This window comes from Gasterosteus aculeatus, chromosome X, assembly GCF_964276395.1.
Source record: "Gasterosteus aculeatus chromosome X, fGasAcu3.hap1.1, whole genome shotgun sequence".
Taxonomy (NCBI): domain Eukaryota; kingdom Metazoa; phylum Chordata; class Actinopteri; order Perciformes; family Gasterosteidae; genus Gasterosteus; species Gasterosteus aculeatus.
Window position 1 is genome coordinate 3,565,869 of NC_135698.1, and position 18,994 is coordinate 3,584,862.

Here is an 18,994-nt window from a genome sequence, read left to right on the forward strand (position 1 = left end):
GGGGAGACTTGCAGGTGGTGTTGGATTGAATTCTGGTATCATACGTATCAGGTATCTTGATTTTTATGGCAGGTTATTTTTTGCCCATGGTGATTGAGTTTGACACCGCTCCCCGCTCTAGCCTACTCAACACTCACTCGCTCGCAGATGAAGCATGGTCTTTCTCTGCGGGCATTCCTTAAGGTTTAAAGCTCTGTAGTTATACGTATAACCATCTGATCCTAGCCCAGAGTTACGCATAATCATCTAGCAAAACTATACCTAACTTTGACTGTTACAATAAAACCATCCATCTTCACACCGCTTATCCTGCACACAGGGTCAAACACAAACATGTGTACCCACATCTATTTGTATTAGCACGTAATCTTATGAGCATTCCTGCCTCATCCGTGCCATGTGAGCGCGTTTTTTCTAAAGCTGGGGAAACAGTATCTACAAAAAGAAACCGACTCAACCCCAATACTGTGAAGAAAATTGTGTTTCTCAAAAAAAATCAATAATAATTTCATGTCCCATCCCATGTGTCCATAAGCACCTCAATATCCTGTCATAAGAAACCTTTCAAAAAGCACAATCACTGCCCCACTGACCTTTCCTCTGCAAATCACTTCCCACATTCAAACAATTCACATGCAGTAGGAAGCACTTGCTGGTATTTTTAATTATATTACCTCCATATAACTGGGCCAAAATATACTGGTAGGCTATTCGATATATATGCACTATAGGTTTTCAACAGCAGAGATCGAGTTTGCGATGCATTGAATGAATGAATCTTTTTCCGATACAATTGGCTGGAAAGCTTCAGTGGTTCAGAAAGCTTCACTTTGACATCACTACTGGTCAATACGTGCGATTAATTGAATGGGCCAGTACTTTTTTCCCCCTAATCTGCATTCTGGCTTGTACTCATTTTATATATATATATATATATATAATATATTATATATATATATATATATATAATATATAATATATATATATAATATATTATATATATATATATATATATATATATATATATAATATATTATATATATATATATATATATATATATATATATATATAATATATTATATATATATATATATATATATATATATATATATAATATATTATATATATATATATATATATATATATATAATATATTATATATATATATTATATATTATATATATATATATAATATATTATATATATATATATATATATATATATATATATATATATATATATAATATATTATATATATATATATATATATAATATATAATATATATATATAATATATTATATATATATATATATATATATATATATATAATATATTATATATATATATATATATATATATATATATATATAATATATTATATATATATATATATATATATATATATATATATATATATATATAATATATTATATATATATATATATATATATATATATATATATATTATATTATATATATATATTATATTATATATATAATATATTATATATATATATATATATATTATATTATATATATATTATATTATATATATATATATATATATATATATATATAATATATTATATATATATAATATAGAATTGCCCCTTCACTGGGATGGGGCTCAATAAGTTATTCATACATTTGGTAATGCAGATTCTGAAATATTTCTGGAAAATCAATCAGTATTACATTAATCAAATCAGTATTACGTACAAAATGTTTCAGACATTTTGAAAACTTCACTACCTCACGATCTTACTGGTAGAGGAGGGAACTTATGCAACAATATTGGCATATTTCTGAGAAGATCCTTATAAGGACATCAGCTATTCAGAGAGAGTGCGTGGCCCTTAAAAGGACCGTTTGGTTGTTTGTAATAGAAGTCGGGGTTTATCCTCCGAAACCGTACAGAGTGCGTCCCTGTCTCTTCAGGGCATAGACCACATCCATGGCGGTCACCGTCTTCCTCTTGGCGTGCTCGGTGTAGGTGACGGCATCGCGGATCACGTTCTCCAGGAAGACCTTCAGCACACCGCGGGTCTCCTCGTAGATCAGACCGGAGATGCGTTTCACTCCACCGCGGCGAGCCAGACGGCGGATGGCGGGCTTGGTGATTCCCTGGATGTTATCACGGAGGACTTTACGGTGACGCTTGGCGCCTCCTTTGCCGAGTCCTTTTCCTCCCTTTCCTCTTCCGCTCATGTTGTCAGATAAGTTTGAAACAAGATAAGCATACAGCGTCAGTTCAAAGAAATTTAAACCCATTCGGAGGACGTGATAGGAGACAGAGGCGGGGCTTGATCTTATTCACATAGCGCCCCCTGCTGAACTAGACCATTAATAATCAACCTTCGTCACCTCTGTCATTGTGCCTCAGATACCTAAACATTGTCCAAAGTAGAGCAATATAAAAGACAAAGATGTTTGGGCTTACAAAGCCAAATCACCAGATATTATGATGCAATCGGAGGGAGGATGAGACAACCATCTGATGGATATACTGTGTTACACAGGAGTGAAAACTCCAGTTAAACTGTGTCCACCGCCATCTAGCTGCAAGGAAAACCAAAGCAGACAAAGAGCTTTTGCTGAAAAAATTGTTTTATTTAAAAAAATGACTTCTTTGAACTTTGTAGAAATTCTTTGGAAAGGTGAAACCCCTGACAAGAAAAACCAGGAAAAACAAGAAAAACCCTGCAACTTACCAAAAAACGCTTAATTTAACCGGTATAAGTATAACAAATAATAATCATGAGAGTATGACAGTGTGCATTTTTCACACTGAAAAAGGCAAACTCTTTTCTTGTTTAGTGTTTTTTATTTTGACAGTATTATATTATGATTGTAAGAGGTAATAAAACCTCCCTCTATAAAAGTATTTTACTAATGGCAACCACATGAAACAAGTATCTGTTTTTTTTTAATATTCAGATGTTGCAATTTTCTCATATTTAAAAATGCATTCTATTGTTTAAACATACATTTTTAGGAAATGTCCACTAGTAAATTATAATCTTCATTTTGCAGCATTGTGCACCACGAGATGTTTCTAAAGGCTACTAAAACAACTTCACTAACACAGCGACCCAAAGTGTACAATCCACGTCAACCCTATAGCGCCTTAAATAACATTGCATAGGCCTAATACTGCGCACATCTCGTTAGGACAAGACGAACTGGCACAGGACAAAGGGAGATGCAGACATTATATACACACAGAGAGAGGAACGAGAGGAAGGTTAATTTTCAAAATATAACAAGAAATCACAAGACACGTAGACACGAGATGACCTGACTAACACTAACAGTGTTTTTTGACATGATAATCATGGAGTACCTCATTGGGGTTAATTCAATTCACATTTGCTGTGACGGCTCCAGGGCCACTGCCAGGGTATTTGTGGGTGTGTCTCTGTCTCTGTGTGTGTTCACCCCTTTTCCACCAAGGCAGAACTGGTGCTAGTTCGGAGACAGAGCCTAGTTTCAAATCGGTTCTTTGGTTTTCCACCAACAATTTATCTTACCACCCCCGCCGACGTGTACGAATGACTCAAAAAAAGATTTGTTCATTTTACTGAACGAGATTCAAAGAACCGAGTTTGTAAAATGATCCAAACTTCCCATCACTAGTAGCGATTCTAGAGAGGGAACTATTCCCTTTTACAACCCCCAAAGTGTATCTTAAGGACACGAGGTATTACAACATGCATAACAATTAAGAATCTTCAGCCATTTCAAACAAACTCGACAGCTTTCATGCACAAACAAAAGTCATAAAAAGACACAAATGACCTAACTTTAACAGATATGACAAACACTATGTTTTTTTTTTTTATTCAAATTTTTATTTTCCCAGGCAAAGGCCCACGACCCATTAAAAACGGTTGAGAATCACTGACTCATCGGATACTGCTGTAACCCCATTTAAAGAAGCCATTCCTTCTGCTCTAAGTTTTTTTGTCGATGCTGCTACAGGCTCTTTGAGAGTGGTCGCTGGACGCTATTGCTCCTCTGGAAAGAAAAATAGCAACAAGAAGGAAGTTTGCTCCTTGGTATAACCCTCAAACCCGGAACCTAAAGCAAACTGTGCGGAAACTTGAACGATTATGCCGTTCCACCAAATCGGATATGATCGGATTGAAAACATAAAACATATAAGACGGCTCTCTGTATACAAGAGCATCTTATTACTCATGATTATTACTCCAGGTTTCTCTTCAGCACTGTAGCCTGACTGACAGTCACAGCTCGGTCGAGCCGTGTATTCCTTTGGACCTCAGTAGTAACGACTTCATGAATGTCTTCAATGCTAAGATTCTGACTATAAAAGAGAAAATTGATGGTCTCCTGCCTTCAACCAGTGCCAAACCTGTCCTCAGATGTAGGAACCTTGGATGCAGCAGTGGGCCCTGATGCCTGTTTGGATGCTTTCTCTTCCATCAACCTTGATCAACTGACTTCTTTAATTTCGAAGTCTAAATTTTCTACTTGTCTCTTGGATCCGATTTCCGTCTGCTGAAGGAAGTCTTTACTCGATATTATGAATCTGTCTTTGTTGACAGGACATGTACCACAGTCCTTCAAGGTAGCTTTAATTAAACCTGTTTTTAAGAAATCTACTCTTGCTCCAGAGGTGTTGGCTAACTACAGACCAGGGCCCGTATCCCTAAAGATTCTGAGAATCCTCTCACAGAGCTCCTAACTTAACCTAAAAATTCCTTGCCAGGAGTTTTAGCTTAGAAGTGATTCCAGAACATTTTCAGTGAACTCTGAGCAAGGAATGGATGGAAAATCCTCTCTTAGTGAGGAGGTGTGGTTGACCCCGTTGCTAGGTATGAGTCATTATTTCAAAAGCCGTGATTGGTTGATCCTACAAGTTTGATGAAAATGAACTTTTGGTGATAATGAGCAAAGGATGTACCCTCAAATCAATAAACATAATTATACACTCTAATCTTATGCAGACTGTAATTGTAAATAATATTTCACATTCAAGAAAATATCTGGAAAATGAATAGTAAGCTGTAGGGTTTATAGCATAACATTAGAATCTAAAATATGTGAAAACTTAAGCTCATTACACCCTGTTCAAATAATGATTTGTGTCTTATTTGCTCATATTAATATCCTAGCTGGCATATTTTGTACTTTCACTCCCATATGGACCCCATTGAAAACAAGATGGCCTATCTCAAGGGGCTGTCCTTAATGAAGTAGAAATTGCAACGTTACAACTCAGTGTGGTCTTAACGAGGGTGACACGGCTCAGCTTTTATCAATGTCTGTGATTGCTGGCTGGTCTATTTATGAAGGCTTGTTAACAAATATCCTACAAACACAGAAAATGGAGAAAAAAAGGAATCGCAACCCGAACTGGACTGAGGAGCAAGGTTTGTTGCTGGCCCAGTTGGTGAACCAACATAAAGGTATGTTACGAGGAAAATTTGGCCCAACTGTCACCAGCCAAGGCAAGAGGCGCACACCTGGGACACAATATGCCAAACAATCAATGCCTCTTTTCCACTGGTGGTGCGGACAGGCGACGATTGTGAGAAAAGGTGGTATGTGCTGCAGTCCAAGGCAAAAGATGAGATTTCAGCACAGAAGCGGGAATCCTCACTCACAGGTGAGCAAAATACTATAGCCTACCACATAATCTGGCAACTTTCTTCTCCGGTGTAATAGCGTTGTGGCGTCGAGTTGGTGAAGTAATTGCATCTCTAAAGAGATCCACCACAAACATGATTCCTGCACGATCTAATCTGTAGCGTCTCAATAATTCCCTGTCATCCAGTGTTTGCAGGACATCTCTCCTGCCTCCTCTGTTGGCCATTTTGTGCAGCTGCTTAGGGGAACTCCTAAGCCACTAAAAGTCCTCTTCCCTGCTCCTAGCAGATCTCGCCGTAGGAGCCCTTTTAAGTACTAGGAATCTTGAGGAATAGCTTTTATATTAATTGGGATTTTCATGTCACTTTTAGGGGAAATTCTAAGAAAACGTAATGACTCTGAGAATTTTCTTAGAATTTGGCCGCTAGGAGCCACTTTTTGCACAAAAATTCTTTAGGGATACGGGCCCAGATCTCTAATCTTCCTTTCCTCTCTAAGATCCTTGAGAAATCCGTTGCATATCAATTATGTGACTTTCTACAAAACAATGCTTTGTTCGAGGATTTCCAGTCAGGATTTCAAGTGCATCACGGCACAGAAACCGCACTGGTGAAAATTACGAATGATCTGCTACTTTCATCGGATCAAGGACTCATCTCCTTTTATACCATTACCATCGTATCATGTTGCAGAGACTAGAACGTTTGATTGGTATCAAAGGAACTGCACTCAGCTGGTTTAAATCCCATTTATCGGAACGATGCCAGTTTGTGCTTGTAAACGGCAGGGGTGGAAGTAACAAATTACAAATACTTGCAGTTCTGTTTTAGAATAAAGGGTTGGAAATTAAAGCTTTTTAATGCTGTTTTTTACTTTAATTTAAAGAAATAATCGACCAATTAATCGATTATCAAAATAATTGTTAGTTGCAGCCCTACTGTTGAGTATGTAATATTTGAACTGTCAGATTGCTTTTTTTCAATGCAAATCCTTATTGGCTGTCAGATCGTGCCCGCGCCAATTATTCTAAGACATAATATAAGCAAAGGACAAGTCGCTGGTGCAGCAGGCAAATGTTTCTGGAGGTTAAATACACAGCGGTGTAAAGAGTGGACTGAGAATTTGAGAAAGAAATGGAAGGAGAAGAACGTTAAAAAAAAGAATGATGGCCAAAGCTATAATTACGGCCGGGTGTTTAAAAAAGACATAAAGGACATTAACTTTCTTCTCCGTCGTTACTATGGTAGATCTCCCATAGTCCATCCACTATCCCACAGGTCAAAACCCCCTAGCGGCCTGGCAAACTTCCGTTGTGTTTTGAGTGAACTTGCAGCGTTTCTCTCTTGTATGTCTTTAGAAGTTTGCGTCGCGTGTGCTCCGGTCATTTTAGTGATTGCCGCATTTTTCTCTTGCAGCGTTTTACTGTTGCATTTGTTTTGCAGTTTGCATCGCCTTTGCACGTATCTGCCACCGTAAAATTGCCTGTAATTCTTCTATCGTTCGTCTAAGAAATGTGCTTTGAATTTAAATTTTATACATCTAATGTCTGCGATTGACGATGCAATAAAACATCCATCGGTTAAAAAGTAATTTGTAGTAGTTTTTGAGAAGAGCACTTTGTACTTTTACTTAAATATGTTTTAACACTAGTACTTACTTGTAATTGAGTAAAAATCAAGCAATGTAACAGTACTTGTACTTGAGTACAAATTTCCAGTACTCTTTCCACCTCTGGTAAACGGTGAATTCTCGAAGGCCACCAATGTTGGGCACGGAGTCCCACAAGGTTCTGTACTTGGACCAATTTATTTACCTCTATATGCTTCCTTTGGGCCATCTTATCAGGAAACACCGCATAAACTTCCATTGTTATGTAGATGATACTCAACTGTATTTGTCGACCAAACCAGAAGAGACCGACCAGCTTGTCTTGGAGACATTAGAACTTGGATGACCGGCAACTTCCTGATGCTAAACTCAGAAAAAACAGAAGTTATCTTGATAGGCCCAGAGCGCCTTCGAAGTCAGCTGTCACGTGATACACTTTTTATCGATATCTACTTAATAAATCGAAAATCAGGAACTTTCTGTCTGTGATGCAGATAAATTAGTTCATGCGTTTGTTACTTCTTGACTGGATTACTGTAATTCTTTGTTATCAGGCTGCTATTGTAAATCTCTTAAACCGCTCCAGTTGATTCAGAATGCTGCAGCATGTGTATTAACAAGAACTAAGAAAAGGGATCATATTACTCCAGTATTAACTTCGCTGCAGTGGCTCCCTGTTAAATCAAGAATAGAATTTAAGGTACATCTCCTCACCTACAAGGCATTTGCTTGTGAAGCACCGCCGTATCTTAAAGAGCTTGTAACACCTTATTGCCCTACAAGGCAACTGCGCTCCATAGATGCTGGGTTACTTGCTGTTCCTAGGGTTTTAAAAAGTAGGATGGGATGGCCAGATCCTTCAGTTATCAAGCTCCTCTTTTGTGGAACCAGCTTCCACTTTCAGTCCGGGGGGGCAGATTCGGTCAGCTCTTCTAAAGTAAAACTTAAAACTTTCCTTATTGATTCTGCTTGTAGTTAGGGCTGGTTCAGGTTAGACCAGACCAGCCCTTAGTTAAGCTGCTATAGGCTTAGCCTGCCAGGGGACTTCTTAGGACACACCAAGCTCCTCTCTCACACTCTCTTTCTACAATAATCCACGTTTTATTAATGTACATGACTTATTCCGCTTCTTTCCGGGAGTTTTTTGTGCTTTCTCCCCTAGCAGGTCTCCGTAGTTCGTAGTTCCTTCTGGACCCTGGTCCTGAAACCTGCTGCTGCTGCCATCATCATTATTATTTTAAATACTAAATCATATTACTGTCATTATAAACCAACATTACCCTCTCCTAAAGACTTTGTGCTTTCCCTCCCCCAGGTGGATGGTGGTTCTATCTCATGGTGGTGGTCGTCCCTGCAGTGGTCCTGCCGTGGGCCTGGCTTGCTACTCGCAATAATTTGAATCATTTCTGTCATAGGAATTAAATGTATTATACATCTTTTGTATTTTTCATTCTGTACACATGACATCCATTGTAATCTGTCCATCCAGGGAGTGGGATCCGTCCTCTGACGTTCTCCCTAAGGTTTCTTCCCTTTTTTCCCCATGGAAGGGTTGGAAGAGTTTTTCCTTTGCCGATGTGTGGGTTTCGGGACAGAGGATGTCGCATGTGTACAGACTGTAAAGCCTTCTGACCGATACAAGGGTACAACAAATAGTTTAGATATCAAACACAGCCAGCCAGTCCACACATCCGCAGACATTGAATAGTGAGGATTCTCACTACAGTGCTATAAGGGTGATGTACACCGACACACTTCAACGCCTTCACTAACAAATGGGATGTATAACTTGCCCCTTTTTAGTGAATGATTCGACTCAAGATACAGACCTACATTACCTCACTATGGTTGATCAGGGTACAAAATGAGAGAAAAAAAATCTCTTTTTTCCACGCAAGGCAGTCCCATACTGACACAAATGTAGCCATTCACTTTCTGGAGAGGTAAATACACTAAATTAATCCCTCTCAGACACAATTTATGTGAGAGCCAGAAAATAGGATTTATTAGGAAAAGCCTGAATTAGATGAACTGAAACGAACGTTGTTGGTACTTCATAGATTCATTCATTTAGAAGACGGTAACTGCTGGGAACAAAAGCTCAGCCGCGCCTCTAGAAGCGAGTCTCCGCTGCTCATTGGTGGAAAATGATTTCAAACTGTCTGCCAAATATGAGAGGTCCCGCCCTCTGCTCTCGCGCCTGGAGCCTCTTCTCTGGTTGGTGCGCGCGTCAGGAACCGTCCCGCCCGCTCCGGGGACATATAAAGGAGGGTTTGACGCGTTCACAGACACTTCCTTCCCTGAAACAGTATAACAATGAGCGGCAGAGGTAAAACCGGTGGAAAGGCTCGAGCGAAGGCAAAGACCCGCTCCTCTCGTGCTGGACTCCAGTTCCCAGTCGGTCGCGTCCACAGACATCTGCGCAAAGGGAACTATGCGCAGCGTGTCGGCGCAGGAGCCCCCGTCTACCTGGCGGCCGTGCTGGAGTACCTGACCGCTGAGATCCTGGAGCTGGCTGGAAACGCCGCCCGCGACAACAAGAAGACCCGCATCATCCCGCGTCACCTGCAGCTGGCTGTCCGCAACGACGAGGAGCTCAACAAGCTGCTGGGCGGAGTGACCATCGCTCAGGGCGGCGTGCTGCCCAACATCCAGGCGGTGCTGCTGCCCAAGAAGACCGAGAAGCCCGCCAAGAAGTAAAGCCGGAGACCTCCATCCACCACAAAGGCTCTTTTAAGAGCCACCCACCCACACGAAAAGAGCTGCGATACACATGTCACCAGTATAAGGCACAATAGTTTAAAACTCCGTTCTTGTGCTTTGCTTTTATTCTTGTGTGCGCGTATAAAAGACTTGAATGGTAATTAACCAATTTGGGATCAACTAACAAGATAACTGGATCAGGATTTTGTTATAGACTAAATCATTAACGGATGTAGCTGCTGCAGTGTTTTTAACCCTGGCTCCGTGCCTACAATAAAGTTGTCCTTTTTGATGTTTTGCCGTTTCAGTAAATCCCGGTGTAATCAATGTAAAAATACAGTGGATGTTTGTCAAATCGGTCCAACTGATTCCAGTCTATTAGCCAAATTAACCCGATGGTTGATTTCGGGCCACCTTGATTCCTCACAAACAATCCGAGCTCAAACGTTAATTTGAACGACTAGATGTCAGTCATCAGGATAATTGTGCTCCTCCTACTTCCAAATTGAAGATGTGAAGAATACAAACCGTACGTGTTTCACTTCCGTGGCTCAGTGTGCCGAATGCCTACAAGTCCTGTTAAGGTGCCCTATAATATTTATGACTAATAGACATGTATTTGTCTATTCTGGATGAAAAAAAGGTGTGTGTCATGTCTTGACATAATTATCAACAGGGTGCCCTGTGATTGTGAATGGTTTGTGTGACCTTCATTAGATGATTTCAGTGCACACAATGATTCTTACAACATAATTCTCAACATGCAACTCTGTTGTGAAACGACACAAATAAAAAACAATCTCGTGTTAAATCAAGAGCACTAAAGTGCTTCAATCTCAATAGAGAAATCCGTTTAGAGGCGATGTTTGTGACGCATGCGCAGTATCACACAGAAGGTAACCAATCAATCTCGAGCAACCGCACAGAGAAATTTGCATCTCGTTCATATATAGATGCCGTCCTATTCTGTTCGCGACATTGACAGTCTACGAAAGTGACTTGAATCATGCCTGAGGTTGTGAAAGCGCCCAAGAAGGGCTCCAAGAAAGCCGTGTCCAAGGCCGTCACCAAGGGCGGCAAGAAAAGGAGAAAGTCCAGGAAGGAGAGCTACGCCATCTACGTGTACAAGGTGATGAAGCAGGTGCACCCCGACACCGGCATCTCCTCCAAGGCCATGGGCATCATGAACTCGTTCGTGAGCGACATCTTTGAGCGCATCGCCGGCGAGGCCTCTCGCCTGGCTCACTACAACAAGCGCTCCACCATCACCTCCAGGGAGATCCAGACCGCTGTGCGCCTGCTGCTGCCCGGCGAGCTGGCCAAGCACGCCGTGTCTGAGGGAACCAAGGCCGTGACCAAGTACACCAGCTCCAAGTAAACCTGATCTAGACCGCCAACACAAAGGCTCTTTTAAGAGCCACCCACCTCTTCTAAAGATGATTTCCTTATGCTTGTATTTCAAAACGTTCCTCCTCATGTGTTCATTTTTAAAATGGCACAGTATTTACTGAAATATTCATAATGGTAATAATTCGGTTATACATGTTTAAGTGAAATGTGCAAATTGTTTAATGATTGCTTATCAATTCAAAGCACAAACTGCCTTGTTGCCCGATCTGCATCCATGGTTTGTTTTTTCTAAAAGGAGTACCAAAAACACACAATAGTGGCCATTATGGTGTATTAGAAAAATGTGTATATCGTCCAACTTTCTAGGGAATCTATAAATCTAGGTGAATCTGTTTAATTTAACGGGGGCTCAAAGGGCAGGAAGGCAAGGTTGAATATAAATGGAAACACGTCTTTGACCGCATAGCAAAAGTTTGGGCAAGATAATGTAGAAACACCGGCAGTCGCTCAAAGGTCTCGTGTGTGTCTGTAGACACTAGGAGACATCAACCAGAATGAGCCAGTTAGTCTAGCAGCAACATGCCAGAAAGAGGGACAATAGTGGGACAACATCAGGATAATCACAATGAGGGTGCTTTAAATAGAGAGTCTGTCAGATAAGTAAACGTGTTGGAGAAAGAATAGAACACAGATTAAACTGAAGGGCGTTAATCCACAACAGTTAACAGTGTATCTTTGATTAGAGATAAACATAAAAAGTATTGTGTTAATAATTTAAGAGAAGGAAAAGCTCTTTAAGGAGGGATTGGGTGGCTCTTAAAAGAGCCTTTTATAGAAGTGTTTGTCACATCAGTTTACTTCTTCTTGGGTGCTGCTTTCTTGGCTTTGGGCTTAGCGACCTTCTTCACTGGAGATTTCTTGGCTGCAGGGGCCTTTTTCACCACCTTCTTGGGGCTCTTGGCCACCTTTTTGGGGCTCTTTGCTACCTTCTTGGGGCTCTTGGCCACCTTCTTGGCCGCTGCGGGTTTCTTGGCCTTCTTCGGTGACTTCTTAGCGGCTACAACTTTCTTCACTGCCGCTGCTTTGGGCTTTTTGGCCGCTGCGGGTTTCTTGGCCGCGGGCTTCTTGGCTTTAGGAGCGGCTTTCTTTGCCGGTTTGTCGGCGGTGGTCTTGCTCATCTTGAAGGAGCCGGAGGCCCCGATCCCCTTGACCTGGACCAGAGTCCCCTTGGCCACCAGGCTCTTGATGGCGGTCTTGACGCGGGCCTTGTTCTTGTCCACATCGTATCCTCCGGCGGTCAGAGCCTTCTTGACGGCGGCAGCAGACACGCCGCTCCGCTCCTTGGAAGCGGCCACAGTTTTCACGATGAGGTCAGAGACGCTGGGACCGACCTTTTTCGGCTTGGACACCTTCTTCTTGGCTGCTTTGGGCGCGGCGGCGGCTGGAGCTGGAGCTACTTCTGCCATTTTGTCCCGTTGTTGTGCGTTTGTATCGTCGAGGACTCGAGAGAGTGAGACTGATGAAGAGCTGAAAGCAGCGGACTGAACTTAAACGCACCATGAGAACCGTAGAGACTCAACCCAGCCCGGAGCTCCTCGTGCAGCCTGAAAGTCGAGTCACTTGTGTTTTCTCTCCACTGATTAAAGACTAAAAACTAAATGTGCATCAGGTGCTGGAGGCTGAAGGTGGAGGAGCCGATAGCGGACTAGTTTCTCTTCATGTTCAGGTCACGTAGAGCTCTGATGATCAATGCGTTTTGTTTGAGGAGCCTCCAAACCTCACCTACTCAGCGCCGTGGACAGCAGTGATCAGCGGCTTTTCCCACTCATTTCTCTCTTCAAAGTATTTAAAATACATCAATTCAACATCAAAAGTGGGTTTCCAAACTATCCACATGTTGGTTCAGGGTGTCAACGTACAACGACCATCAGATGTTGATCAGTATTTAATAAACTGGAGTTTTTGTGGAAGCAGCAAACACAGTGATGGTGGTTACAGTTCAATCAGACCTCCCATCAGAGCTGCTCACTGTGGACATTTCTTCTGCTAATAGTACCTTTTACTATACGCAGTTACAACTTTTTATCATCAAATATACTGACCCACTAATGTTAATTTTTTTGGAAGCTTTCATATGCATATAGGTCTATTATTGTAAACCATTATTTATATTGTGCTGATGAATTCTATCAGCACAGATGCAGTTACATTTAGGTGAACATAACACATGTAATCATTATTATGACTATCATAAAGTTACGAATGAAGTATTTCTATGCCAACATTCAAAGGAGCTGCTCACTGTGGTCATGTCTTCTGCTAATAAGTTGTATTATAAATAGTATAACATATTTGAATCATCAAATATACTGAAAAACCAATGTGGCCTTTTTTTTGGAAACTCGAACGTTGCAATAACACCGCTATTGTACCACTGATGGTGTGTAATAGTATTCAGCTGATGAAGGAAGTCAGCACTAAAATTTTGAATTTTTAGTGCTGTCATTATTATATTGTTATTATTATGTATGCAGATCAACTGTGAACAGCGAAGAACATGACTCACGATTAGATCAATGAACAACTTAATAACTCACGGTGCATCTACTTCAGCCCAAAAAACAAGCTGTCTGCTCGAGACACGATAAGGTGAAATTTCTCTCTTAGTTGTTTTCAGTTTTTATGTCCTGAGAAATGTTATTGATGTATAATATACATAGCTCAACTTATAATCAACAAACACACTCAAACTCAAAGTTATCATTACTATTATTATTGTTAAATAAAAGTATTCCTAAGCAAACATTCAAAAATAGTTAGTTCCAACCCTTGTATGAGTGTGGAACCATTGAGTACCATTCTGAGCAAAAAAAAATTAAAACAATTCAGAAGCAATAATGTGAAATTAGAATGACAATTGAATTTTATGGCGTATCTCATTCATCAGCATCCACCTTTTTACAAAGGAAGACAGGAGCAATTTGTGGATTAACGATTGTATTCAGACTAACACTCTGAAATTGCATAATTGGAACGCTTGACATAACAGGAAGACAGGAACAATATTGTATTTCGGATAATAATAATCTGAACACAGATATTTGCGCCCTTGACTTATATTATTAATCAATATGTTCTGTTGGGTTTTAACTTGTTTTTTTCCAGGGTAAATGACTTATAGCGACGACTATATTTTGAAGGAATGAAAAGTATACTTTAACATGCCTGAAAGGTGTGTACAGGATAAAAGTAAATAGAAAGTAATCCTCCACAGGGACCCATTATGCATGTGATGAGACAGAAATATGGAGATCTCTAAAGTTTTTGGCCGAGTGGTCAAAGGATTTTGGGTTCCCTGCAAATGGTTCTCTCAGTAGAACAGGGGTCACATTATGTCTGGGGGCCACATTATCGTTCCTGACTGTGATGGAGGGCTGGGGCCGGGTCAGCTATATAACAGAGAATTGTATGACCCAGATCAAAATGACCACCAGCAGGCCTCATTGTGTAGTAGAGATTACTTGCCTGGAAGAGCCATCCACACTACTATATCCCCACTACTATATAAACACTTGATTCCTGGCACATATTTTTTTAACTTTACTAGTGGTTTGCAAAAGTAGTAATCGAGTCTTCACACTTTGTTTTAATTTGAAATATCACAGATATTCCATTTATTTATTTTCAAATAAAAATTATATCAAAACTTTCAAGGTAAGAAACATCTGCCTAGTTGAGGGGATTTGACACTGGCAAAGGTGAGTGAAAAACTATAAATTATAGGTAGGCCTGTTGATATTAATAATAATATTAAAAATAATTGTGTGCAGCACTTAATAAAGGTCAAATAAATAGGCCTATAAAATGAATGAATGAATTAAAAAAAATTGAAATTATAATAACACATATATATATATATATATATATAAAATATATATATATATATATATATATATATATATATATATATATATATATATATATACTTCTATATAACTTATATAATAACTAGAAAATGCATTTCCTGCTGAAAATGCGTTGGAATGCAAAAAGCTGAAAGCTGAACTGAATTTTTAAAAATAGCTGAAAATACAGAAGGTTGAAGGGAATTTGAATACATTTGCTGAAAATTACAGATATTAGAAAAGCTGAAATTAATTTTAAATAGCTGAAAATACATATATGGGGGAAGCTGCATGGAATTTTAATAGATTTGCTGAAAAATACAGAAGTTGCTGGAGCTTAGATGAATTTAAAAAAATACAGAAATAACAAAAGCTGAGATGAATAAAAAGAGGTTTTAAATTGTTTGTAGTAATATTAGTAGTAGCATTAGTTATAGTTTTATTTGTGCTAGTAGTAAGTAAGTAGTAAGCAGTAGAAGTAAGTTTAGTATCAATAGCCGTATAAACAGCTGTAATACTACTACTATTAGCCATAGGAGTATTTGCAAGTAGAAATACTAGTAGTATGGTAGTAGACATATCAGTTGTAGTACTAGAAGTACTAGTAATATTCGTAGTGGTTGTAGTAGTATTTGAAAGAGCAATACGTATTTCAACAAAACCGCTTCATTCTGAGCTTCATGGTTAAGGTACAGATAATCATTGAGGCTTTTATTTTGAAATGATGGAATTGGGTGAGGGGGGGTTGGAAGACAGAATGTTTGTTATTTAAACTAAGACGTTTTTAATTAATAGGGCTCATCACAAACATTACAGTAAAAATTTCCCCCATGGCGCTTTTATTTTGAAATGATTGGATTGGGTGGGTTGGGGGGGTGTAGATAGAGGGAGGGAGGGTTAGAGGGTGAGGCAGGGAGGGGTGGTGAGGAAGAGATAGAGAGGGAGAGGGGAGGAGAATTAGACAGAGAGACTGACTGATTAACAGTGAGAAGAGGTCAGGGGGGAGGGGGTGCGAGTGTCTTCATCATGTTGGTCTGTTGACAGAAAGCATAGCTGCATCATGTGACTCCACTATTCAGGTAATAGGAGCAGCTGTGAGTCACAGACAGATACTGCAGCATGTGTGTGAGTATCCACGGCAACGGCGCACCTGGGTTCATTAACAAGCTGCTGAACAGGGCAGAGACAGGACAGCGAGTTACACAGAATCCACACCTCAAACAAGTGTTCACTAGCGCAAAACTATAACAGCTATGTAAAAAATAAGACGTTTTTGCGAGACCCAAGACTCTACCGAACGCATAGATGTGTTTTTTATGTCTGTCCGGTAATAAATACAGCTCCTATGGCAGTTTACAAAACGTGTATCTTCTGGATTTTTTGAGAAATATGTCGGCAGATTTGCATTGGAGCCTATGGGGCTTTTGGCAGAGGTTGTGTCACTTTTAACACTCTGTAAACCAAAACTAAAGAACTCTGGGATTCCATGAACACATTAATCCAATCAGCACAACCATGCCATCATTAATTCAAAGAAATTAAGCATCAAAAGTGTATACTTCGGCTGGAAGGGCCGAAGTTCCATATTTTTTTAACCACATTCTGACACTGCCGCACACTCTGGCCCCTCAGCTGTCACTCTAAGACTCGCAATACACACTCATGTATATGGAATGCCGTTTTAGTCAAAATTAAATACATAAATGAATAAATACATGAAATATGCATTTGAAATACATCATGAAACAAATAAATGAGGCAATAAATACGTAAATATTAAATACATTTAATTATTTCATGGTACTTTTATTTCATAATGCCACTTTCATTTCAGGGTACTTTTATTTCATAATGCCACTTTTCATTTCCTAGTACTTTTATTTCATAATGCCACTTTTCATTTCATGGTACTTTTATTTCATAAGGCCACTTTTTCATCTCCAGAGACCTTTATTTCATAATGCCGTTTTACATTTCACGTTCTTCTATGCAAATCAGGGGGCTTGGCTATATCTCACATTCAGAACAGACAACAGAGCCGTGTGCCAAAAAAGGCTGGCTAAGGGACGTGAGTGCTGACATAATGGAAGACATCGGTGGGCTCCGAGGTAGCATGCTAGCATTAGCAGATGAAATCGATTAACATGGGTTTTCTGCAGATATGATTTGACACATATTGAGGGTTTCTTGGAAATACTAGGGCGGATAAGTGCTCTTCAAGGTGTATACATAGAAAACAAAGTTTTAAATTGTTTAAGACTGATTGAGCACCGCGTGCGTGTGGAAGAGGTCCAAGTTGAAAAAGTCAACATTAGCGCTGGTACTACAAGCACAGGTGCTGGACGCCTGCCTCTGGATATTCCTGGCGACAAGCTGGCTAACTTTGTGTTGTCCGGTCTATCAACCCGAGAAATCGCGGATCTGCTTGGTGTTACACTTAAACTTATCATTCCACATTATTCCAGTATTATTATCATGAATCTCCTTTTTCAATTAGGGCATCGATTAAGGGCATCGATGCAGCGAGTTTATCCAGGAGCAATCTTGATGCGAAGGTTAACCCTACAGACTGCAAGGCGTCGTCAGTACAATGTTCCTGCACCAAATAGTCTATGGCATATAGATGGCAATCAAAAGCTGATCAGGTCTGTTTTTCTTACTTATTTGTGTACTGTCCATCAGAATTTTCTAGACCAGTGCTGTCTGGACTACAACATTATTATTAGTCAAAGAGGACAGGACAAGTTGAAGCTATTACAGGATTTTTTTTTCACGTTATATATCACACAACCTGCCATAACCATACCCCTCCAACCTTAGCACTAGATGTGCCTCTATCAACTGTGATTTGGACCATGAGGTCCCAGTCAAATAAATCATGTTGTATTTCACGCAGGTGGAGGATTGTTGTCCATGGTGGCATTGATGGATTCTCCAGGCTGATTGTTTATCTAAATTGTGCCACCAACAACAGATCTGCAACTGTTCTTGATGGCTTCATGTCTGCTGTTGGTCAATATAGAGTACCATCCCGAGTTAGGTACATCATTTTGTGCTATAAATGTCTCATAACAACTGAATGAATTCATGAATGTACAATGACTCTTTTTAGAATTAAATAGCAGTTTTCATAGCATTTGTAACACAGGTACAATTATGTTGGATAGTCATTTTTTTTTTCCAAACAGATCTGACAAGGGGAGTGAGAATGTTATGGTTATTCATGGTACAAACCCGCGGGGAGAACAGGAACTCTCATATTACCGGAAGGAGTGTTCATAACCAAAGGTATGAAGATAACAATTAAACACGCCATTAAAAGTGGAAGAAACCTGGAGAAAAAGCCTCCACCGTATACTCGATTTCAAATAACATAGTCGGGAGATAGTCGGGAGTTTTACTGATCGTTCTTAACCAGTTTAACATAATTTTAATATGCCATCACGACCTGAAATCCAGCTATGACTTCTCTTTTCACCATAATCACACTCTTCGTCTCATGGGTCTCCACATGAGCCATAACTTTTCAATTATGCTAACTGTTGAATAATGTAAACCGCCAGGAATACACTGTAATCTAGGTGCTGTATTTTATTGTCTTGTATTGTGAACCTCAGTCCGTCCCAAGATCGATAATTTAGTCGATACTGCTACAGGCTCTCTCAGAGTGGCGCTGGACGCTATTGCTCCTCTGGAAAGAGGAATAGCAACAAGAAGGAAGTCTGCTCCGTGGTAGAACCCTCAAACACGGAACCTAAAGCAAACCGTGCGGAAACTTGAACGATTATGGCGTTCCACCAAATCAGAAGGATC

The 18,994-nt window shown here is 39.8% G+C and overlaps 1 protein-coding gene, 1 long non-coding RNA gene and 1 pseudogene across 3 annotated transcripts; 2 read left to right on the forward strand and 1 right to left on the reverse strand.

Annotated features, from left to right (window-relative positions):
• Positions 1 to 5,341: 5,341 nt before the first annotated feature.
• On the forward strand, positions 5,342 to 8,659 carry LOC120812605 (uncharacterized). The gene is made up of 3 exons (XR_005710672.2): positions 5,342 to 5,434; positions 5,548 to 5,634; positions 8,539 to 8,659. It is a non-coding gene; the product is annotated as an uncharacterized LOC120812605 (long non-coding RNA).
• Positions 8,660 to 9,513: 854 nt separating this feature from the next.
• LOC120812598 (histone H2A-like) lies at positions 9,514 to 9,960 on the forward strand. The gene has a single exon (XM_040168726.2). The coding sequence runs from the start codon at positions 9,540 to 9,542 to the stop codon at positions 9,921 to 9,923; it is 384 nt and encodes a 127-aa protein (XP_040024660.1). The 5' UTR covers positions 9,514 to 9,539; the 3' UTR covers positions 9,924 to 9,960.
• A 2,169-nt stretch (positions 9,961 to 12,129) lies between these two features.
• LOC120809297 (histone H1 pseudogene) lies at positions 12,130 to 12,929 on the reverse strand (annotated as a pseudogene). The gene has a single exon (XR_013451131.1). The product of XR_013451131.1 is annotated as a histone H1 pseudogene (transcript).
• Positions 12,930 to 18,994: the final 6,065 nt, after the last annotated feature.

Bases quoted from the DNA above. Each gene is read 5' to 3' on its own strand.
- LOC120812598 (XM_040168726.2), top strand. From the start codon at position 9,540: ATGAGCGGCAGAGGTAAAACCGGTGGAAAGGCTCGAGCGAAGGCAAAG.